The following is a 23818-nucleotide window of genomic DNA, read 5'->3' on the forward strand; positions in this document are numbered from 1 at the left end:
CAAAGAAGGCAGAGCAGGGAAGAGGGAAGGTGACACGGCACGAGAACGTGGAGGTGGTGGCGGGGAACGACAGAGAGGCAAAGGCACTCACATATGCATCTTCTCCTTTGCCTTTGAAGGCAGCTTCAGTGCGTACTGGTCCAGGGGTCCTAGAAGATGAAAGGGTCTGAGCGCCATGGGCCGGACAAATCCTCCCCAGATACTAGCAGGTAGTGCCAGACCCGTAATCTAGGCTCATTGCACTTTCTCAATTTCCCAGCATGGACAAGCTGCACTTAAACTTGACAGAACTGGCGCTGACAATGAATCATGTACACAGCTTCTCCGTGTTTGAACACACCATCTTCCCTTCTGAGTATCTCAGCAGCCATCTGGAGGCCAGACTCAACAGGTACCTCTCTTTCCGTGTCTTCTACGTAGGCCTCGTACGATCGTTCCGAAAATTGGGTTCTGTTAGATTCGTCTTGGTGGTCATTCTGATGCAGTCCATCTGGCATAGGCCTCAAGTATCTTTATTAAAGTCTAACTAACAAAAAGGGTCCGAAACTTCTACAGGTGGTTTTGGGAGACAACCAGAGTTGATCACTGCTGGCTCAGTAGAGCGAGCAGGACTTTTGTAGTCAGCAGACCTGTATTGACATCCTGGCGCTTGGCCAAGACCCTGGAGCAGGGATTCTGACTTGTTTGAACCTTAGTTTTTGACCCTGTAAATAAGGATAATGATATTTACCTCGTAATGAGAATTACCTGTAATTGAGAATTGGTATAAAATTAAAGGTAATAAATAACGAGTACAAAGTTCCTGACACACATAGGCTTCCATACAATAGATTCCCTTCCTCCCACCGTGCCTCTCTTTCCATTGCCTCCTGAAGTCCGAGGAACATTCCCGGTACTGGAATTGAGCACTCTGGGTAGCACTGAGGGAAATGAGCGGAAGAAGGATTTTGAATAAGCCCCTAGTCTTCTGTGTTTTGTTTTGTAATATGTTGCCTCACTCGAGTTGCCAGGGAAGGGCTGCTTGAGAAAGTGACATTTGAGCAAACTCCTGAAGGAATTGAGGAAGCCAAGTGTGTGACTCTCTGGGGCAAGAGCATTCTAGGTAGAGGAACTAGCCAGTGCGAAGGCTCTGAGGTAGGAGCCTGCCTGGAATGTTCGGGGGCCACAGGGGAGGTCAGCAGGGCTGGAGCAGAAGGAACCAGGGACAGATGGGTCATATGTGAGGTTAGAGAGGTGGGGGGAGTGGCAGACTATGCAGGTGTTTCTGTGTCATCGTAAGCACTTTGACTCTTATTCTGAGTGAGATGGGAGGCCTTGGCAGGGTTTGAGCAGAGCAGGAATGATAAATGTACCTACCTTATTGGCTTGCTGTGAGATTTAAAGGAGATACTGTGTGTAGTTAAATCATAGCCCAGCGCCTGGAACATAGTATAAATGTGCTGTTACCGTGTTCAATATTATGACCGTGATTATGATTTGTGTCACCCAGAGCCATCGTGTGGCTGGCTGGCTACAACGCCACGACCCAGGAGATTGCAAGGCCGTCTGAGCTGTTGGCAGGAGTCAAAGCGTATGTCAGTTTCATACAGTCACTGGCCCAGTTTGTGGGTGCAGATGTTTCTCGAGTCATCCGCAATGCCCTCCTGCAGCAGACACAGCCACTGGATTCGTGTGGGGAACAGACCATCACCACTCTCTACACAAACTGGTCGGTGTTGCTTACCCTGGTCCACTGCCTCACCTCTGCGTTAGCGCTGTCTTCTTTACAGGGTCAGAACTCGGGCCCAGGTATTTTAGCTCCCAGGGTCATAGACGCTCAAACAGAGGCTTGTTTGTGCTTTGGGACTAGAGCAGTGAGCGGGGGCAAGCCCAGACCCCCTTCTGTCCGTGGGGGACCTTCCATGAAGCATCCATTCTTGTCTACTCTGTAGCAACAGAACCCTTTCCCCCCCCCCGTTTTTTTAAAGATTTATTTATTTATTTCAGAAAGAGCACCCTCGTGTGCTTTTGTGCAGGTGGGGGGAGGGGCAGAAGGAGAAGGGGAGAGTCCCAGGCAGACTCCCTGCTGAGCGCGGAGCCCAATACAGTGTTCCATCCCACGACCTGAGATCATGACCTGAGCCTGAGCCGGCATCCAGAGCTGGACGCTTAACTGACTGAGCCACCCAGGTGCCCCTGACCTTTTTCTTCTTAATCTCCGGTTCCTAATCTTCCTTTTCTGGATTCTCACTGTTTTAATTTCAAATGCTCTCTCTTCCTCTTTCTGCAGTTCTTTTATTTCTCTTTTTGTTCAGCTCCTCTCCCTGAAGACCATTCTGTCTAACACTGTATCTCCAGAATACTATTGCTTCACCTCTGACATGACCATGTCAAGTCTAGCAGATTGTCTTTAATAAGAAAGGGGCCTCCTCTCCAAACAAACGAGAGGAGGTAGGAATTAGTGTTTCCTTTGAGATTTTAGGGATGGAAAGGAGCTGGATTCCTACCTCCCCCTGCCACTGGGTGGCGCTCTTATTCCAATATCAGCTCAGCAGGAGCCAGGTTCAAAGTATCCCGAGTTGGGGAAAGACCGAGACAAGGTTTGCAAGTAGAAATACCAACAGGGCCTGTCAGGAAAGGTGAATGGATATTGTGGGTTAGGGGAAGACGGAGCCGTTAAAGAGGGGTGCTACTCTGATGGTGGCTGCCGCCTGTAACCTCCCACTAAAACCTTAGTTTTAATATAAAATCTCCAAGGTTCAAAATTTTGACAACAAATTCAAATCAAAAGAAAAAACAAACTTGATTTTGATGGCTGGGTTTAGCCCACCTGTGGTTAGCTTGTGACCTCTGTCGGACCTAGGCCCAGAACTAGTGGCTGGGTGAGTGCACGGGTTGGCCACGCCCTCCTTCGCTGACAGTGGTTAAAGCCCTTTTCAGCTTCCCCGGAGGTCAGGGGGGAGTATCCGGAGACTGGGTGACCAGTATTCATGAGGCTTCTGTCTGTCCAGGAGGTCTGACTTAGGATCCACTTCCAGAATCCTAAGTTCTCGGTCCAACGTTCTCACTGGAGAGGTGGAGGCTAAGTATGTTTGAAAAGACCCCAATTAGCAGGATTTTTTTTTTTTCTCGTCAGTTTGGGCTTGTCTTACCTGACAGAGAAAGGCCAAAGGGTGAGGGAGAGAATAGTTGGAAAAAGAACAGGGGCTGAGGGAGGGGAATGCACACTGTTACATTTGACAGCCCAGAGAAATACCCTGCAGACTGGAGGAGAAGCAGAGTCACGTTACTGCCAGTTGTTTTTGAGCCAATAGCTTGGGGTGTTAATTAGAGTGTTTTACTGTCTTCTTTGAAGTCTCTTCTCCCCACCCCAGCCTTTGGCAGAGTTTCTCTTCCTGAGCCCTGTGGTGGTAGGGAGCGATGGTAGGGAGAAAAGACTGAATGCTAATCTTGGGTGCTTTCTTGGCCGATCTGTAGGTACCTAGAAAGTCTGCTTAGACAGGCGAGCAGCGGGACCATCATCCTCTCCCCAGCCATGCAGGCCTTCATCAGCCTTCCCAGAGAGGGGGAGCAGAACTTCAGCGCAGAGGAGTTCTCTGACATCTCTGGTGAGCCCAGGGCCTGGTCTGCTTGTCAAGGAACTGAGCCCTTCCCCTCAGTACGGATCTCAGCCTACAGAACTCATCTAAATTCTCCTACCTTCCCAGAGGCTCATTCTGTACGCTCCTCAGCATCTCTGTGAGATTACATGTTAGGGACAGTGAAGGGATCCTAAGTGAGACCCAGAATTGAGGAGTGGTCTGGGGGGGGCAGGTAGAGAGGGAAAATGAGGGAAGGTAGGAGCTAGGCACGGGCACTCGAGTCACTGAAAGGGTTTATTTTTAGAAGGGTGGTGAATAGTTATTTTCCATTTCCACACAGAATAAAGAGTGAGACATACAATGAAGGCTAAAGGATAAATATAGGAGGACATTCTGATACTTGGAACTACTAAATAGTGGTCTGATGTCATGGCATCTTCTTTCTTAGGGATAAATTTTAGGGCCTCACTTAGCCAGAGCTTGGGTTGCTAATGTATAGCGATGATGATAAAATAACAGATGACATTCACTGTGGGCTAAGTTCGGAATGATCACAGATATTAACTCTTTGAGATAGGTACTCTCATCACCCCCATCTTACAGATGAGGACATAGAGACACAGAGAGGTTAAGGAGCTTGCCCAAGGTCACCCATTCCTAAATGGTAGAACTGGGATTTCAACTCAAGGCAGTCAAATTCTAGAACCTGGGTGCTTAATCATATGCAGTGGTGCCCCCAGTGTGTAGAAGTGCTTTGGTGTCTCAAGGCCAGTGGGTAAGGGTTGTGGAGTAAATGAGTTGGGGAGTCGTTCTCTTTTTAAAGAGGGCTGGCAGCCATACAGGTCCTTTCTAATGGATTTGTTTCACTGACTGATTGGTGAACTATCATTGTGCCTCTTCCTTCCTCTCACCTCCCTGTAAGTCATGGGTCCTGCGTGGTGCCGGGGGCAGGTGGAGGACGTTTCCGTGACCCTGCCTTCTCCATTCTTCCCCTTCCTTGGTCGGGGGAGGGGGTGTGATGAGAGAGTGCACAGTTCTCTTGTCCAGCTCCGTCCCCTTCTCACCCTCATCCGGACTGCATCAGTAAGCGGACCCTACTCTTTGCTTGTTGGAGGGTTCAGACGTCCCCTCTCATCAACTGCACCCACAAACTGTAGGCAGCATCTAAAATCAGCTTTAGGTCTTGCTGACAACTGATGAGCAGCAGGAGGTAAGGCTGGTTCCCCCTCTACCACCCCCACCCCAATTTCCCTGAGTTACCATGGTGACAGGGCCATGCTCCTGTAAAAATAGATAGATGGAAAGACAAGGCTGGCCCAGGGTTACTAGCCTGGAGTTGAGAAAGCTAGAGTACGGAGGACTGGCGGATCCGAACTGGTGGGTCGGTGTCTTCTCTCTAGGGCAGGCAGTTCGGCTGCTCTTCCTCCCTCTCTGTCAGCCATTTCAGCATTAGCGGGTTGACCAGGTGGGAGGTCTTTTTTCTAGTTCTCAGCTCAGTTCTTCCTACTGTAAATAGGAGAGGCCAAAAATGAGTAGTATTTCGTCCAGACAGGGCTCTGACCAGTTCCACTTCCTCTGTCCTTGGCAGAGCCCGAGATCTACCTTCCAGGGAGAGCCGGAGTCCTAACTTCAAGGACTAGAGGGTGACTCTTGATTTCTTTCCCTGCTGACCTTTTATTAACTATGTTAAACTCACTTTTCTGTTACTGGTCTCTTGTGTTACTTTTGTCTTTTATGGTTTTCTCTGCTGGGATGGCCCATGGCCGAAGATCATCACCGGAGCTCCTTCCTATTTGGATTTGTCTCTAGCGTTTCTAACAGGGGATTTCCCCAGGCAGGTTTCATTTAGTTCACAGAGGGCCAGAAGCAGGATGGGTAGGGACCGGTAAGGCATCCGGGCAGACTAGAGGAAGAAGGATTCAGAGGAAAAAACAACCGGGATTCTGGGGATGTGTGTTGATTAGGAAAAAGAAAAGGTAGGTCAAGGAGAGGAAAATTTGGGCAGTGAGGGAAGTGGAGGGGGGGGGACATAGAAAACCCCGGACCTTCGATAAGGAACCAGTTGTGATATCTACAGTAAGGGGCAGTCGGACGTTGCACTGGGTTTCAGGTACCAGCCCTTGACTTGGCTAAGTGACCTCGGACAAGCACTTAACTCCCCCGTGTCTGTTAAACCAGACTGATGTGCCATATACTTCAGAGGGCTGTCAGGAACGATCAGAACACTAATCCTTTAATCATAAATACCTTTATAAGTTTCTAAGGTTTTTATAATGGTATCTTATTTACTCTCATATCAACTCTGCGAAGTATTCAGGGCAGATACTGATTTCTTCATTTTACAGAGAAGTAAATTGAGGCTCGGAAAGGGTCAGTGACTTGTTAAATTCTTATATCTAATAAGGTTAGTACAGCTAGCCCAGCAAGAACAACCCAGGTACCACATAAAGGGACTTGGAAAAGTATAGATTCCTGCAAGAATGTAAAGTATCACTTGTGTTACATCTTTGTGTGAGTACCAGAGGGAAGAAGGTCATTTGTCTCACAGGCAGGCCAGACCTGTCCCCTGAATGTAGGATTTCAGGCCCCTTTTTGCTCCCCAACTTCCCACTTCCTTTCCTGGATGAAAGACATTGTAAATGTTCAGATTACTCTCTACTTGTGGTGTAAACGCCCCAGTGCCCCCCGGAACATCTGTAACTCTATTGCAGAGATGCGGGCCTTGGCTGAACTCTTGGGCCCCTATGGCATGAAGTTCCTGAGTGAAAACCTGATGTGGCATGTGACCTCTCAAATTGTGGAGCTGAAGGTACTGTGGGAGCCAGGCTTGGGAGAAGGGGCAGGAGTAGGAGACCGGGGGGAAGAGGTACCACGGTTTCGTCTTTTCCTGCTGAATGTCTCTGTGTCCTGGCTGCAGAAGCTGGTGGTGGAAAACATGGATGTACTTGTTCAGATCAGATCCAACTTCAGCAAGGCAGACCTGATGGCTTCTCTGCTGCCCCAGCTGACAGGTGAGCCCCTCCCTCACGGGAGAAGGAACTATGGGAACCGCATTGCGGATGACAGGGGTTTTGGGGGAGATCGGGGGGCTAGGCTGGGTCTGCAGAAGCAAAACCATCACTATTCTCCCGAGTTCTACTTTTCTGATGCCCTTCATTCTCCTCAGGGGCTGATAACGTGCTGAAGCGCATGACCATCATCGGAGTTATCCTCACTTTTCGGGCCATGGCCCAAGAGGGACTTCGGGAGGTGAGTTGTGGGGAAAGGGCTGCCCCAGAATCACCGACGCTCTGAGGGCCGGGTTTGTATGAGAAGTCATAGGAACATGTGGTGAGCATTGAGGAGAAAGGAGAAACTTAATTTGGTAGAGGTCCTGGAAGATCTCTGGGGATAGACGAGTGGAGGACACCTAGGCGCAGGATGACAGGGATGGTGTGGGAGGCTGGCTGGGTCCTTATCTAAGTCGAGGCCCTTTTGTTTGTTTGTTTCCGTCTATCTCTGAAGGTGCTAGTGCTGTCCTGGGGACTCATTTATCTTCTCTCCCTTCCAGGTGTTCTCCTCCCACTGCCCATTTCTTATGGGTCCCATTGAGTGCCTGAAGGAGTTTGTCACTCCGGACACAGACATCAAGGTATGCGACAGTGCGAAGTAGAATCCACTTAGGAAGTTTTTGTTGTTGAGAAGCATGTAGCCAGGATCTTGTAAGGGAGGGGGAGCTCTGAGGATGAGCCAGCGTTTGAATAGGAAAGTACTGGGGGAGATTTTGTGGAGAGAGGAGCACTGGTCAGACAATATTCTTGAAGAGAGAGGGCAGAGCTGGGGAGACACGAGGGGATGCAGAGACGTGGAAGCCTGGCTGACCTGTGGGCGCTGGGGAAACGTTACTGGAAAAAGCTAAGATCTAGGATAGTATCTGTAGGTTTTCACCTAAAGTGTGCAAATTAGATACAGAGCCACGTGCCAGAGGTCCCCTCATCAGTCAAGAGCTTAGGTACTGTTTTGTAAAAAGATTTATTGCTTCCATCCCCTCCCACCCTGCCTACCCTCAGAGTTGCCTTTTTCTGGCCTTTCCTTGCTCCTAGTTCTGAAACCTTCTGGTTCCTTTATGTCTATGTCACGGGGCTCGGGCCCCCATTTACTAGAGAGATGTAAGGAGGAAGGGCTTCTGCAGGCACCCCGAGTAAGACAGCTGGTTCTCTGCCCCTCCCACACCTCTGCAGCATCTCATTGTCTTTTGAAAAACCTGGAACACACAAGCCTTTACTTAGGATATATAGCCAAAGGCTGGGGACAAGGGCTTTCAAACGCCTAGAGCAGGCCACTTCTCTTACAGCTGATTCCTTTCACAGAGACGTCTGTGATTAAGAGGGAACTGGTCAGCAGGAAGAATTAAAATTAGATATCGAGGAAAAACTTCCTTACCTTGAGATCAAAAGAGTTGTGAAATCTCCCCTTTCCTCTGCCCAAACTTAAGGATGAAGCAGTCATGGGAGCTATGTGGGTTTGATGTTTCGCTGGGATGGCTGCCCCTTCTGACAGTTCTTTTATGGAGAACCCGGGTTTCTGGCAGCTGCCGATAGTTGGGGATGGATGCTCTGGACCTGTCAGGAGCTTGTCTACCTGTATCCCCCGGGCAGCACTGAGTTTTAGGCTCTGCCTGCTTGTAAAAATAAGCAGGTTGGAGCAGAGAAAGGGGCATGGTGGCCTGTCCATCACAGATTCTGTTATGCCTCAGAGGAGTGCGAAGATTACGGAAAGAGAAAATAAGACCCCCTTCGGTTCACCCTTTCTTCCTCCAGAGCACCGCAGGTTGTGGACCAGGCCCCTGACCTCCCCAGCCGTGGTCACCATGAGCACGCTCATTTAGCTGTAGGGGATTTGAAGAAAGGGCAGAGCAGAACGTGGCAAAGGTTTGCCTTCTATGTGTAGATGGGTATGTCTGTAGGGATCTTTGCATGAGATACCCCACTCAGTCTTCTACTCTGGAAACACTGTCCTTGTTCTCTCAGAACACCCTTTAAAAAAGATTTATTTATTTACTTTAGGTGGGGAGGAGCAGAAGGAGAGAGAATGTCAAGCAGACTCCATGCTGAGCTCAGAGCCCAACACAGGGCTCGATCTCACAACCCTGAGATCACGACCTGAGCCAAAACCAAGAGTTGGGCGCTCAGCTGACTGAACAACTCAGGCCCCCAATCTCTCAGAACATTTTAAAACAATTTTTTAAAATCTCAAACAAGGGGGCACCTGGGTGGCTTCAGCTGATTAAGTGTCTGCCTTTGGCTCAGGTCATGATCCCAGAGTCCTGGGATCGAGTCTCCACATTGGGCTCCCTGCTCAGTAGGAGTCTGCTTCTCCCTCTCTCTCTGCCCCTCCCCACCTGCTCATGCTATCTCTCTCTCAAATAAAGAAAATCTTAAAACAAACAAACAAACAAACAAACAAACAAAAAACCAAAAACCAAAGAGGAGAAATGGAAGTGAAAAGTTCCTGGCTTTGAGATAAAGGAAGAGAAGGAAAGGAAGAACGTTTATTGGTCTTTTAGTGACTCTCAGTGTGGAGCGTAGGTGTTTTACACATGTGGTCTAATTTAATCTCCACAACAACTCCACAAAATAATAAGGTATTATTATCCCCGTTTTACAGATGAGAAAACTGAGGCTCAAAGAGGTGAAGTAACATTTAGACAGTGGTGGTCCTGGGATTTGAGCCCAGATCTTCTCACTCCAAGGCCTTTGTCTCTCTTCAGAGGCCATGAGGTTTTAAAGGATTATTTTCTAGGTGGCGAGACAAGCCGTAGGTCTCACCTCCTCTCTGAAAAGATAACTGCTCATCCCAGGCCGGTGTGTGATCCATGCTAAGTCAGTGGTGCCCCTTTAAGGAGGGAGAGAAGGGTTTGGGCTGAGATATTCAAGGAGGGCTTCAGAGACAATATGAGATTTGAGCCAAGGCTCAAGGCACGGGTGTCACTTAGCTATAAGTAGAGAGCAGGAAAGAACGCTGTAGGAGAGGGAAACCCACGCACCAAGGTATGGAAGTCAGGAAGCGAGGTTTGGAGTTTGGAGACGCTGAATCAATGACCCTGACTGCACTGACTGTAGGAAGCACGTGGGGAAAAAAGATTGAGAAAGTCAATTGTACTATGGAGTGTCTAAATACCGAACAAAAGCATTTGTGCTTCCCCCCCGTAGGTTAGGGAGAGCCGTGAAAGGAATACCTAGACAAGGTGAGAGTACATCGGAAGTTTAAGAACTGTGATCCAGGAATCCCAACTACCTGTAGCTTCTGCCAAACACTTCTCTCCTGGGAATCCTGTCCAAGATGTTGTTTTCTTCTCTACTAGGTGACCCTGAGTATCTTTGAGCTGGCCTCTGCTGCAGGAGTGGGCTGTGACATTGACCCAGCCCTGGTGGCTGCCATTGCCAATCTGAAAGCCGGTAAAATTGGGGAAAGTGGGCAAGGGAGGGCTCCGATCATATTTTCAGGTGGGAAAATGTCCATGTCAAAGAAGCCTTTATTTGGGATTGTGAATTCCGAGGACCTAAGCTGGGAGCTAAAGAAAGACGTTCAGTGTGGTCCCTAACCCCCAGAAAATACTTGAGAGAGGCAATTTAGACTCTTAGCCAGGTTCCAACCAGTTGACCTGTCCATCTGCTAAAAAATACTAAGTGAGGGTCTCTTTAATGCTCAGCAAGGACTCGAAGGAACTTACAGTCTAGTAGGGGAATCAGGTTAGTGCAAATGAAGCAATGAGAGAGAGAGCCGCAGTCACGTAAGATTTCGTGCTGGGTTGTGTGGTATGGCTCTAAGCTCCCCAGAGTGATGCGGTGCTCTCCCCGCCCACAGAAGCACCTTGACACTATTCACTTCTTCCCCGGTCTTCCATTGCCTCTGACATTTCCCATTTCTTACACACACTCAGAATGGGATGAAACCAAGGGGCTGGTATTAAGCCCTTTCAAAACTGCGAGACTGGCCCTTCTTCTCTCTTGGTTTGGTGAGACCCTTTCCTCTCCTTCCTGCCTTTCCACCCCATCAGGCAGCTGATCGTGTCCTCGGACAGCACGTCAGCAGAGCCCTTCGCTAAGAGCTCTGCTCCAGTCACAGAGGAGGCCTCCAGGACTGGGCCCCTCGTGATAAGTGCAGGCTAGTCCTGTCCCCTTCAGCAATAATGACTTACCTCAGTGCTTTAGGAAGTGTTTCCATATGTGATCCTCACAGTGATTCTGTGAGGTAGGGCCTCCGTAGAAGATAAGTCCTGTTTGCTGACCGTTCTCCTCCTCTTTTCTTTTTTCCGTCTCACCAGATGCCTCATCCCCTGAGGAAGAATATAAGGTGGCCTGCCTGCTCTTGATCTTTCTTGCGGTTTCCCTCCCACTCCTTGCCACTGACCCCTCTTCCTTCTATAGTATTGAGAAGGACGGTAAGTAAGGACTACTTTGAGTAGCGTGAGGGACCGATGCTATTTAGGTCAGTCTCCTAGGGTAGGGAGATGAGACGGAGACATTTACCTGGAGAACCCAGACTTCTGACTCAGGTGTAAAGTTCTGTTTCAAAAAACACTTGAGAATGGACTATCCGTAGAATTCAATTCCAGTGGAATTTTTAAGGAATGTCTTTCTCCTAATATCCTAAATATCTCCTCATATTTCTTAGGAGTATCATTCCCCACATGCCTCCTAGTCCTTTTGGTGTCAAACAGGGGTGGCCGAGCCTGAAACACTGAGAGACGACCAGCTGGGGTCAGCCTGGGGTGCTCACTGTATTCCCTTCCGTTTCTCTCCCGCTCTATCAATCACAACCTAGGTTACAACAACAATATTCACTGCTTGACCAAAGCCATCATCCAGGTGTCTGCTGCCCTCTTCACGCTCTACAACAAGAACATTGAAACTCACCTCAAGGAGTTTCTGGTGGTGAGTAGCCCTAGGCTAGACGGCATGGCACATTCTACGGTCTTTGGGATGAAATGGAAGATTGCAGAGTCTGGCGGGAATTGGTGTGGCTTAAATCCATAGACAGCTGTTACTGAGTGGGTCTTGGAGTCTAACCTCCCGCCTAATCCTTCAGTGAGTGAGTGGCCACTCTTTGAAAGGCAGGAGTTTCTTCTAAGTTCCCTAAGAGCTGGTGTTTCGGCCTCTGCTGGACTACTGGGAAAGGGCGTTGGACTGAGTCCGCGAATCTGAGTTCTAGGTCGGGATCTGCCACTAAGAAGTTGTGTAACCTCTGAAGAGCCAAAATTTTGGGGCCTCATTTTGCCCATTTATTAAACAGGGAGGTTAAACTGGATCTATGATTCACTAGCTTGGGGTGCCTTAGAATATTCCAGGGAGCTTGTTGAAATACGGATTTCTGATCCTTACGCCTGATGTACTGAATTAGAATATCCTGGGGTGAGTCCAGGCCTCTGTTTTTTAAAAAATCGATCGATTGATTTTTAAATAAAAATAAAGTATTATTTATTTTTATTAATAAACTCATTCCCCAAACTCATGACCCCGACATCGAGACCTGAGCTGAGATCAAGAGTCAGGTGTTTCACCGATTGAGCCACCCAGGGGCCCCAGGCCTCTGTTTTTAATAAAGTCTCCAGGAGATCTGCTGCAGAATCAAGCTGGAGACGCCCAGTTTTAGAACCTATAAGGCCCCTTCCAACTCTAATCTTGGCAAAAAAAAATCGAACTTTTTTCATATTCTCAAACTTTAGCATAAATCAGAATCACCTGGAGAATTTCTGAGTCAGTAGAGTTGAGGTGGGGCTGGAAAATATGCATCTCCAAGTTCCCAGGTGATGAAGATGGTGTTCATCCTGGGCTTTCGCTTGGAGAACCGCTGGTCTCCGTTGCCGGGACTGGAGCTTTTTAACCAGGCGGCCGATTCAACAATAGGTTACGTCCAATTTATTTGAGAAAAAATTGTTTCAAAAAATATTTTTAGCCCAAGTTTGACTCCCGGTAGCTATCACCATTGATCTTAGTTTTGCCTCTGGAAAAACACAGAGTAAGTAATCTCTTTCCATTGCTGAAAGAGGCCCTGGAGTTTTCCATTCTAGTCCTCCATGGAGGAATTCCGTCCGTAGGCTTTTGATACATGGTCCATTACCCACTGCCGGCTTGAGCATTCTCAGCAATGGGGAGCTTATTCCTTTGCAAGGCATGGGCCTGACTTAAGAACTACGGCCTCATTTGTCTCCTTTTGGGAGCAAACACAGTCGATCATATTCTCTCGGGAATCATACCATTGTCCTGGAAGCTGAGTTAGAGGGTCTCCAGTTAAACGGGGCCAGCCAGCCAATCCGAATGTGTTCTGAGCATCCTAGATATGAGGAATTTTCAGAGCAGATCTCTAAGATGGGGTGAGAAGGGACCCCCTCCCCCTTTTCCCGTTTGCCCTGTTTGTTTGCAAAATGAGCGTAACCTGGGCCTGTGATACAGTTAATTGTGTCTCTTCTTCCCTCTTTGATCTGGTGGGGGCCTGGAGGTGAATGAAGAGGACAGCCACTTGGGAGTTGACAGGAGGAGAATAGGAAGAACACTGCGTCTGAATCAGAGGCCCAGCCCTGCCTCTAGTCCTGTGGGGAGTCAGCTGTAAACAGCCTGGTGACAGTGCTGTCTGAAGGCTGCCTAGGAAAACAGATGAATCTCCCGCCTTTGTTCTAGGTTCTGTCCTCAGCCCTTGCAACCTGTCCCCCAGCACCCCTGGCAACCTACTGTTTGTACTGCCTGCTTTACGGACAAGCTGTGTCTCTGAAGCCTGAGGGATTTGCTACTTTTCCACCTAGAGTCTCCGGGAACATCCCAGCACTTCTTAACTCTCCTCCTTGATCTTTTCTTAACTTCCTGTAGCCTGAGGCTGTCCTACTTTGACCTCCATAAAAATCTGCTTTCTTACAAATTCTTCTCCTACAGGTGGCCTCCGTCAGCCTCTTGCAGCTGGGCCAGGAGACTGACAAGCTTAAAACCAGAAATCGGGAATCCATTTCTCTGCTCATGCGCTTGGTATGTATCTGGTTTAAGTTGGTCTGGGAACAGAGAGCGCAAAGGCCCCAGGGGCCCTTCTTGAGGGTCTCTGGGTCCCTGCCATTGTCATCACTCAAAAGCATGAACTCAGAACTGAATTTTTGCCTGACCCTCCTCTGGGTCTAGGCCTCACCTTCTGGTTACCATTCCAGACTTGTCATTAATCCCAAGGTAGAGTCTTCAGTGCCTTCTCCACAGTACAGGGCCTTGGCCCCTGGCTGACTGGGTCTTTTTACCTGCAATGTTCTCAAGTCTGACCTGGTGGGATAGCTGTGTCCCTCATCCATGACTGCCTGTCCAGTTCGTGTTTGATTTTGCTTGACCACTTCCTACTGCTCCATGTCTTGTCCTTAAGAAGTACTGTGGAGAGGGTGGGGATAACACAGAGCTGAACAGGGAGAGGGGAGACGGGGGCTCAGAGGAGGGCAGGAATTTTCGCTGAAGAGTTTAAGACAGAGAGCCAGGTGGGCTATGAATCAGGCAGCTCCTGCTATCTTTCTTTCCAAGCTGTGGGCTTTTCGCTACTTTGGCAGAAAGTTCTGGGAACTCTGACTCAGTTAACTTAAAAAAAATCTTTTCCTCATGACCCTGTTTTCCTCTTCAACACGCTTACTCACTCTTGCGCTCTAAAAGTCTGATTCTCCAGGTTAGTGCCGCGCTGAGATATGGTCAGGAGGGACTCCCGCCCCGGGCCCCTGTGTTTCAGAGGCCCTCCTCTGGCCAGTGGGGAGAGGATGTGCCCATCTGGAGCGGGTGCTCCACTCGGAAGTCCACACTAAAGATTCCTGGGACCTCAGGTGTCTCTGCTGAGTGGCCCCAGCCCACTTGTAGGGCATACGCAGAGCTTGTGCAGGGCCTCTTCCCCACGTCCCTCCTACCGAGGCGGCCTGCGCTGCTGGTGCTTACACCTCTAGTGCCGAGGGGTCTGTGGCTGGAGCTGAGATGTGCAGAGAGGAATTCCGTGTGTGTCTACAAAATCCCACCAGCTGGCCTGGTCCGCTCCACCCTGTTCTAGCGCAGAACTCGGAGGAGACTAAGAATTCTGAATTCAAACCTGAAATTATAAAGGGAGATTGTGAAGGTCGAAAAGATAGAACAAACTAGTTTGATTTATTTAGTCACATGCTATGTAGGCTTCCATCTGCACTCTCGGCCAGGCCCACAGATGTTACGCGCAGGCATGCCTGGGACTCCCTCTGGGACTCCTGTAAGTACACAGGCGTTGAGTGGGATCTGTCTCAGCTAGACACCGCTGGAGAGGGGGCTCGATTGGGCTGACTAAGGATTGTGACGGAGACAAGAAGAGAATGGACGTGCGGGTGGGTGTGGTGGGGGTGTGCGGTGAGGGGTGAGAGGGCAGAGGAGGCAGATGAGGGCAGATGCCAGGAGTGTGCTAGATAGGGCACGATCTTTGGAGCAGCACGACCTTGGGCAAGTTAATTAACCTTTCTGAGACTCCAATTCTTTATCCGTGAAAGTGGGCAGTAATCCTTGTGACAGAGTGGTTAGGAGTCATAAGAAAATATGTGTGAAAGTACCTAGAACGTAATAGATGCTCGACGAATGCTCGTCCCCTCTCTCTGCTGCTCATTCTAGTTTCTGGATGGTTTAGTCGTGCTCCTTCATTTCCTTGGGCAGCTTTCACCTCTGGAAGGTTGGCGGTGACTCTGCGTGGCCCCTCAGCCCTGCCTCCTTCTGCTTTGCTGCTGTCCTCCTGCCTCAAGTGTGGGAGGGCGTCTGCCGTCCCTGGTGGCATCACCGTGAGGCCACAGAGCAGCTGGGGCAGAGCTGGGACCAGGCGCTTTTTGTTAGAGGAAGAGACCCAGGGACTAGCCGCTGCAGAGCAATTTAAATGCAAATGTTTCCCCACAGACACGCAGGGGAAGGAACTGAATTCTGAGTTAAGAGGCTACTCATGTAGCCCCAACCCCTGGCCAGGCGCTTCTCTGCCTGGGGTCTGTCCGTCTTGGCTGTCAAGCCTGGGCAGTGCCCACGCCAGGACTGCCAGCTGCTTCCTGGCATGGGTTTCTCACTGCGGGAGGATTCTCTCAGAGAATCATGGAATTCTAGATGTCAGCATCAGACCAGATCCTGGCTGTTAGTCCCGTCCTTACAATTTATAGGTGAAGGAACTGAGGAGAGGGAGGGAAAGACGACATCTAAAGTCTCCCCCAAAATATATGGGCAGATTTGGGACGAGAACCCAAGTTTCTGTGCCTTCGCTCCAGGGCTGTTTCCACTGCCATGAATTTCCTCCAGTTAGGGTCTTGTGATTTTCTGTGCTTAATGGAGCGAACGATAGGAAGTCTGGGGCCAGTGGATCCTTCTTGAAGCCATCACTGATTTCCCTGCACCTGAGGGTCATATCCTAGGAAAGAGAGCTTATCTCTCTCCTGGCGTAAGGTTTGAAAGTCTTGCCTAGCAAGAAATCCCTTCTGTTATCCAGCCCAAGATCCGGGCTACCGCTAGACTTCTTTTCCTTCAGCCTGCGGTGTCCGTTCCTCTGAGGCCGTCGTGTGTATAGTACGCCCGTGTTTCAGGAGAGCAGAATCTCCCTCATTTTAAAACTTGAAAGGACTTCGGAGAGAGAACCATGTTAGAGTCGATATGGTAAATTCTCTTTCTAGAGTGAATCTTCAGGATTTGAAACACCAGCCGTATTGGGGAGGGCCCGTCTGTGTGAACTGCCTGAGGGGATGGGACAGTTCTCGCCAGTGTGTTTTTTAGTCCCACAACCGCATGGATGAGGAGGGCACTGAAGGAAACACACCCTGTTCCTCCCTCAGGGTGGGGACCCTCCAGCCCAACGTGAGCTTGTGGGGCTCTTTGCTAGTATGCCCCCCTGTCTCCTGCCCTCCACTGCCACCCGCAGTAGTAGCCAGGCATCTTGAGCTCTCTTTCTGCTTGGCTGTGGGGGCTGCTGGGATTACCACAGCACACAGGCTTCTAATTAAACTAATTAATCATGCCTGCTCCTTTATGCAGCATCCTTACTGCTCCCCGAGCACCGTACTGAGGGAGGGAGGATACTGAGACCCGGCACAGGAGGACCCATGTGGATTCCAGGCCCTTCTTTCTTGGCCTGCCGTGGTGATTGTTTCCTTCTCCGTAAAGCTTTGTCTTTAGCACTTTTATCCAACCTTACCTGCTTCTGCACTGCCCGCCCACATTTGGTTGGCATCCAGAATGGGAGAGAATGGGAGTCTTTCTGCCACCAGAGAAGTGATTCTTTCCTGCCTTCTGCTTCTGAGTCCTTCATATAACCCTGATAAGGGGCCCAGGGGCCATTAAAATGAAGCCAAAGAGACCACATGGCTTTCTTAAAGCTAAACCAAGTGTGGAAAGAAGGGGGGTATGATTTGAAACGTGTTCACTCGTAACTCTCAGGGCCTCAGGGTGCCCAGGGAACTGAATGAAGGAGCAGGGTATCACAGAGGTATACCCCGCTCGAGGTTCTCATCTCTTGACCTGTTCTCTTCCAGGTGGTGGAGGAGTCCTCCTTCCTGACCCTGGACATGTTGGAGTCCTGTTTCCCTTACGTCCTGCTTCGAAATGCCTACCGGGATGTATCCCGGGCCTTCCACCTGAACCGAGTGGCAGCCAGTACCCACTGAGGGCCCTTTGGACCCACCTAAACCCATGAAGCAAGCTGTAGCCGGTTCCTCAAGGGATGGGCTCAGGAGCCAGAGCTGATGAACAGACATACGGAGGAACAGTCCAGGGCTGAGAAATACAGAGAAATGGGGCAGGCTGGCTGCGGGTGGGGGTGGGGGTGGAGGACAGTTTATGGGAAAAGTGTGGAAACTGGGACCATGTGTGTGAATTTTTACAATGAAAAGCACGAGTGACATGCAAGTACGTTTTCTCTCTCGTGGTGGCTAGTGCTTGAGCTCTGACTGGCATGGGTCTCTCGCCCTTCATCACTATTCTAGGATAATGCTGGCGGGCAGAGGCGATCAATCATCATATTAAACCATAATGAGCTTATAATCCTCCCACTGGAGCTGCTATTGTCTCCGGCACATTCATTAGGACGATTATCTCCTCTCTTCCTTTTCCAAATGTGTTCGGCAAACATTCAGCTCTCTCCTACTGCAAAGCAGTAGCAAAGGAACCCCCTTTTCCCATTGTGGGGCTCTCTCAGGAGTCAAGGGTCTCTCCCTCTGCCCCCAGCTCTCCTGCCGACATGGGCGATGAGGGCGTGCTCTTGGGAGATTTTTCACTGGCCCCAGCCCCCCTCACCTGCTGCACCACACCTTGCGGGGAGCCAGTTCTCCCGTCTGTTTAGCTGAAACTCCTCCTGCTTTTTCTTTGACATCACTACAACCCAGAGCCCAGGGTCAGTCTAGCTAATTCTAGGTCACATGACAACTAATTGGGTCAGAGTCATGTGGGTCTCCCTCCCAGATCATTTGGGGTACTCTCCCTTCTATCTGGAGCCACTGATGTAACCCAAACCCCCTTGCCATCCCGGGTACCGCTGTTGCTCCAGGCAGGGATTTCTCTTCTAGATCTTAGATTTCATAGACCTCGTTAGATTATAGGGCCCTGAGGGTGGGTATACTTGAGGGAGAACAAGCTGTTTCAACTTAGCCCTTTTCTGTACTAATTAGAATTTCAAGTGTCACAATGCCTGGGGCGTTCAAGATAGCACTAACCTAGATTTAGTTAACTCCGTGGCAGGCAACAGTGGCCCCATCCGTCACTTCTGCGCACCCATGGCCAGGGAGGACTGGAGCACAGATCATGTGTCGAGGGTCGAGAGTGGCTCAAGTGGGCAAATATCATTAACTAGTGGATTAATTAGGGTCATGTCCACATTTCCATGATAAAAAGGAAGCAATTGTCGGTTTTCAGCAAAACCGTCCAGGGTCCATGAAAAGCTGTTTGGTAGCTGTTTTGAACTTTGTATGTATGGTTGATCTTTATCAACCATGGCTTAGTCAATACTTTTTAGGTTTTGTACTCAGAATCGATACACGAGTTTTTCTTGGCAACGATGGTGTGCTCTTCAGGGCAGAAGCAGTAGAGTACCCAGCTTCCTGCATGGGCTGGTTGCCCTTCCTTGTATGAAAAGGACGTCATGTTCTAAAGGAGGGATTCGGGGTCAGAGGGCAAAGTTGATGAGGAAGAGAAGGCTCAGAAGCATCTGAACAACTACTCCTGGACCCTCATCTCTGCTGGGGTCTTGTTCTTGGGGAGATAGAGACCTCTTTTCCATGCACACGTAGAGCTGCTTGAGAGGAGCCTGACAGAGGACAGCAAGGTAAGTTGCTGCAGGGAAATAGAGGGTAGACATGATACTTTTTTTAATTAAAATTTTTATTGAGAGAGGGGTGCCTGGCTGGCTCAGTCAGTAGAGCATGGGACTCTTGAGCTCAAGGTCGTGAGTTCAAGCCCTACGTTGGGCATAAAGCTTGCTTAAAAAAATTTTTTTTTTATTGAGATAGTTAATCCACATGCACTTGTAAGAAATAACACAGAGACATTGTGTGTCAACCATACTTCAACTAAAAAAAAAAAAAAAGAAAAGCACACAGAGAGATCTTATATACCCTTACCAGTTTCTCCCATAGTTAACATCTTGCATAACTATAGTATACTATCATGACCAGGATATCGACTTCGGTACAATTCAGGATCTAATCTAGATTTTCCCAGTTTTACTTATACTCATTCCTCTGTGTGTGTCTAGTTCTATACAGCTTTCTCTCTCTCTCTCTCTTTAAAGATTTTATTTATTTGAGAGAGAATGAGTGAGAGAGAGAGAGCATGAGTAGACTGGACGGAGGGGCAGGGGGAGAGGGAGAAGAGACTCCCTGTTGAGCAGGGAGCCTGATGAGGGGCTTGATTGCGGGGCTCGATTATGGGACTCCATCCCAGGATCCTGAGAGCATGACCTGAGCCGAAGGCAGACGCTTAACCGACTGAGCCACCCAGGTGCCCCCGTACAGCTTTTTCAGGTGTAGGTTTGTGCATGGGCCACCACCATGGTCAAGACCGATAAGGATCCCTCATGTTGCTTTTTTTTACAAACACATCCCGTTCCCCTTCCACTTCCCTAACCCTTGGCAATAGAAATCTGTTCTCCTTTTCTAAAATGTTGTCATTGGACATAATATCTTTTTACAAACATGTAATTACATATTTCTCTATTACGTGTACTTTTTCAAAGTGCTCTCGCATCCTTTATGACAATTCGGCAAGGTAGCCAGGGAAGGCTTCCCTGTTTTAGGCCAGTAAACAGGTTCAGAGAGGTTCAGTGATTTAGTGAAGGTCCCATGCTCAGCAGCACATCTAGAACTGGCACCCAAGTCTGGTGTCAACCCTAGACATTTCTACCTGACCAGACTGCCTCTTCATCTGGGAAGACGCGGTCGTTGGAATCCAGACACTCTAGAACGAGCAAATGGGAGAAGGTGAGGGCATGGTGGCCTTCCTGAGTAAGGGACAGGTGGGGCTAGGTAGGGAGAGATAGGGATCAGGCTTACAAAAATCCCCAAAATGTGGAGGTGTAAAGAAGCCAGAGATAAGGGAACAAACCAGACCACCCTGTCCTGGGTGTCAGAGGTGGGGTCTTGTTATAACAGCTACTGTGACCAACACAGAATTACCAGACCCTAAAAAGGAAGTCAGCCACTGAAGGCGTTATCACTAGTCCTTACTCAGTGGTGCTATCAGTAGAGATGTTAAAAGGATTTAAGTTCCCTGGTGAGCCTTCAATTAAAGACCAACCCTAAAAGCCCTCAGTGGCAACCCTGTCAGGACCCCTCTCCCGAGAGCTTTTTCTGTATCCTCACTCAATAGAACTCTATCACTTTACTCACTCTCCTCGGTCGGGCGAGATTCATTGTTCGATTCTGTGAGACAAGAACCTCGCCCTCCCACTTCATTACACCTGAAACAAATGGTGAATGTCTAGAGGTGAGGGGACAGATGCGGTGACAGGACCCATCAGCACTTTCGGCAGTATGCTTCCTTGACCAGGAGGGTCTCTGACCCCTGACAGTGGGGGACACAGTCAGTGATGAAGGGCTCTCAGATCCCCCGGCTTGTTTTATTCAGGCCTTAAAAGAAAGTGAGGAATGACTATCAGGGAGGAATTCTGGCTGCAGTTGTTTTGTCTTGCAGGCAGAGAGTAGGTTCTAGCCTCAGCATTCTCATTAGTGTAGTGTTTTCATTAAAATCTCCATTAACTTGTTTGCGGCAACGAGATGGAATTATCCCTCCCGCCAGGCCTGGGGTGAGACGCTTGCAGAAGGGCTCCCTTTCCTTCGGGCAGTACAAACACTGCTGCCCCATGAGGGTGTTCAGTTCAGTGGGCAGGTGGGGCTGGGGCCCGCCCGAGGGGATCTTACCTGGTGGCCCTTTACCTGGGAGGACTAGAATGGCTTCGATTTGAGCCCTGGGGCCTGGGAGGGAAGGAGGTCCTCGCTAGGGCTGAGACTTCCCTCCTGTAGGTCCTTGTGCCTCTCAGTTCTTCTCCAACAAAGTTTGACAGAGAAGAAGCTGGCACATGGCTGAAATGCACTCACGAGGTTGGGGGAGGGTGTTCTTCCAGTCCCCCCCCCCCCAGGGCCTCCTGCCCCTCCTAAGTACCTGTCATCAAAAGAGAGGATGACGAACCCCCCTCAGCCCCCACACCTCAGGGAGTTGTCAAGTACTCTCCCTCCCACCTGAGTAGGAAGCGGGAGCACAGGCCAGGTTGCGGTTGAGGAAGTCAGAAGTTAACTTGAGCTGAGTTTGCAGCTCTGGAGAGACGGAGCAGCAGGCTTTTCTCTTGTCACTTTGGAAGGAGAGGATTGTGAGGCCGCCCCTTGAAATAGCATTCCCGTAGGAGGCACATCACAGCCATCCGTCACTGCTGCCAAAGCATCACTTTTGGTCTCTATCAAACTCAAAGCTTGTTGGGAGGAATTGTGGGGCTAGGGGAGTGAAGAGGCAGGGTCTCCAAGGGGCAGGGGCAGTTTGGAAGGCAAAAAGAAGCAGCCTGGAAAAGGGGGGCTGGGGCAAGGGGACAGGGAGAGAAAAATCGTGGTCTTTTGAGCCTATGGATGGAGCAGACATATCTGGTTTTTATCCGGGTAGAGGAAGGGTAAGGCAGACATGGGACTAAACTGCCGCGAGGATGAGGTTGAGGTTAAACAGCAGGACTGGTGACTAAAGAAGGAGAAAGAAAGCCACAGGATGGAAAAAGCACAAGAAAAAGGTTAGGAGGCTTGGCCCTGGCTTTGTTGCTTACTCTCTGTGGGGACCACATCATTTTTCTGGGCTTAGTTTTCCCACTCGTTACACGGAGGGGGTCAGACTAGATGGACTATAAAGTATCTTTCATGGATAACTTTTTGTTTTGTTTTGTTTCGGTGAATTTTCCTTTTCTTAAAATGGGTTAGGAGTTGGGGGCCTGGGAAATCAGGGTGGGATATGCCACTGTGTTGACAAGATCCCTCTGGAAGTACGTCTCCCGCCTCTTTTCCACCTCTTTTTGTTTAATACCTACCTAATTTGGGCAGCTCCTTAGCTCTGATCCTAATTTGCAATTCTTTTGTAGTTTCCAGCCCATTCTTTTTCAGTTGTTAAGGAAGGTGATTGCTCTCAAGTTTGAGATCTGGATTGTGTAGGAGTCTGACTGGGGTCTTGGCTGCCGCTTTGCCTTGGCTGGGACTCTTCCGCAGGCAGGCGAGGAGGGGAAAGGGAGATGGACGCAGAAGCTAGATGGACAGAGACGGGGAGTCCCACACTCTTTCTGCTTTTTCTCCTTCTCTGACTGCCATCTCCTTCTGCCTGGGTACTTGCTAAGAGCTGGTTCTGCTGATACCTCTCTGTCCTGCCAGGTCTGAAGGTCTGACCTAACCTAATTACCTACGAGGCAATTCTTTTATGCTCGAAGTCTTCGCCCAGGCACTTCACTTCTACTCTTTTCTCCTTCATTGCCTGCGCGCGGGGGGGGGGGGGGGGGCTCACCCCGATATTTAGAATGGAGTAAATACCTTGTCCTGACCATCCCTCCTTCCAACCTCCAGACCCCTTGAAATTAAAACTCACATTCTGCGATTCTGGATTAGTGGCCTGTTTGGAATCCGGCAGTTAGTGAATATATCTCCACTTTCTGTTTACATGGGATTTTCCCACAGCGCTAAGGTAGGTGGTCATTAAGGAGGAGAGCAATTCTAAGGGACCCTAAGGTGCTTCCTGCCAGAATCCTAGGTAGGATTCAGCCGGATGGAAGAGGCTTGCCCTGTTACGAAGTCTTGAATTTCAGTTCATTAATTCTACAAATTTTTTTAAAAAAAAAGATTTTATGTATTTATTTGAGAGAGAGAAAACACAAGCAGGGGGAGGGGCAAAGGGAGAGGGACAGGGAGAAGCAGACTCCCTGCCCAGCCGGGAGCCTGACGAGGCTGGGCTAGATCCCAGGACCGGGGGGCTCCATCCCAGGACCGAGGGATCATGACCTGAGCCGAGGGCAGGTGCCCAACCTACTGAGCCACCAGGCGCCTCTCATTGTACAAACGTTTTAAGCAGCTACGCTGTGTTGTGCTGGGTCCTTAGCCATTAGATTTCTTTGACTGAAGACAGAATAAGAGGAAAGAAGGAGGACCCGCTCAGGAGGGGCTGAGGTGAGACGCCAGGAGCGGTTTCCTGGTTCTAACGCAGTTCTGTACAGAGATGACGCGGTCCCGCCTGCTCTGGTGGCTTCTGTCTGGAAAGCTTTAAGCTTCGAAGAAGCTCCCACTGGCCAGGCGGATGGGTAGAGGCACGGGGGGAAGGCCACAGCGACGGAGACCTATCAGGACCATCGAGTCAAGGGAACCGAGGAGAGGAACGGGATCCCACGGCCACTCCGAGCAGCCCTGAACTTTTCCCCTCAAAGGCAGGAGCCAAGGCGGGAGGGTCCGGTCCGGGGCCGGGCTCCCGCCGCCACCGTGCCCAGCTCCCCCGGGCACACAGGGGGACTCACCCCGCGCCGTCCGTCCCCACGCGCGGGCGCACGAAGCCCCACGCACACGCACGGCAACCCCAAACCCAGCCCGGGGACGGCCCCGGCCGCCCGCACGCAGCGCTGCGTCCGCCCGCGCGCCGGGCTCCGTGTAAACACGCGCTCGCAGCCCCCGCGCGGGCCACACGCCGCCCTCGTCCCGCGCGGCCGTCTGCGTGCGCCCCCGGCAGGGGAGGAGGGGCCGCGAGGAGTGAGAGACGAGCCGGCGGGCCGAGAGGGGAGGGAGCGCAGGGAGGGGG

The 23818-nt window shown here is 50.1% G+C and overlaps 1 protein-coding gene across 3 annotated transcripts in view; it reads left to right on the top strand.

Moving 5' to 3' along the window:
- NCKAP1L (NCK associated protein 1 like) overlaps positions 1–17434 on the top strand; it is a 39268-nt gene extending 21834 nt beyond the window's left edge. For 2 of the 3 annotated variants that reach the window (XM_026501662.4, XM_044385419.3), the window contains 12 exons: positions 260–391; positions 1490–1708; positions 3457–3587; positions 6272–6369; positions 6478–6571; positions 6727–6809; positions 7111–7191; positions 9904–9997; positions 10867–10983; positions 11367–11476; positions 13469–13558; positions 17062–17434. In XM_026501662.4, the coding sequence (XP_026357447.1) occupies positions 260–391; positions 1490–1708; positions 3457–3587; positions 6272–6369; positions 6478–6571; positions 6727–6809; positions 7111–7191; positions 9904–9997; positions 10867–10983; positions 11367–11476; positions 13469–13558; positions 17062–17193 (1381 nt within the window). In that variant the 3' untranslated portion in view covers positions 17194–17434. Of the gene's footprint in view, positions 1–259; positions 392–1489; positions 1709–3456; positions 3588–6271; positions 6370–6477; positions 6572–6726; positions 6810–7110; positions 7192–9751; positions 9879–9903; positions 9998–10866; positions 10984–11366; positions 11477–13468; positions 13559–17061 lie in introns of those variants that run through there. The other variant, XM_044385420.3, reaches the window with a different exon arrangement.
- The last annotated feature ends 6384 nt before the right edge of the window (positions 17435–23818 follow it).

Source organism: Ursus arctos, unplaced genomic scaffold (genome assembly GCF_023065955.2).
Source record: "Ursus arctos isolate Adak ecotype North America unplaced genomic scaffold, UrsArc2.0 scaffold_26, whole genome shotgun sequence".
NCBI lineage: Eukaryota > Metazoa > Chordata > Mammalia > Carnivora > Ursidae > Ursus > Ursus arctos.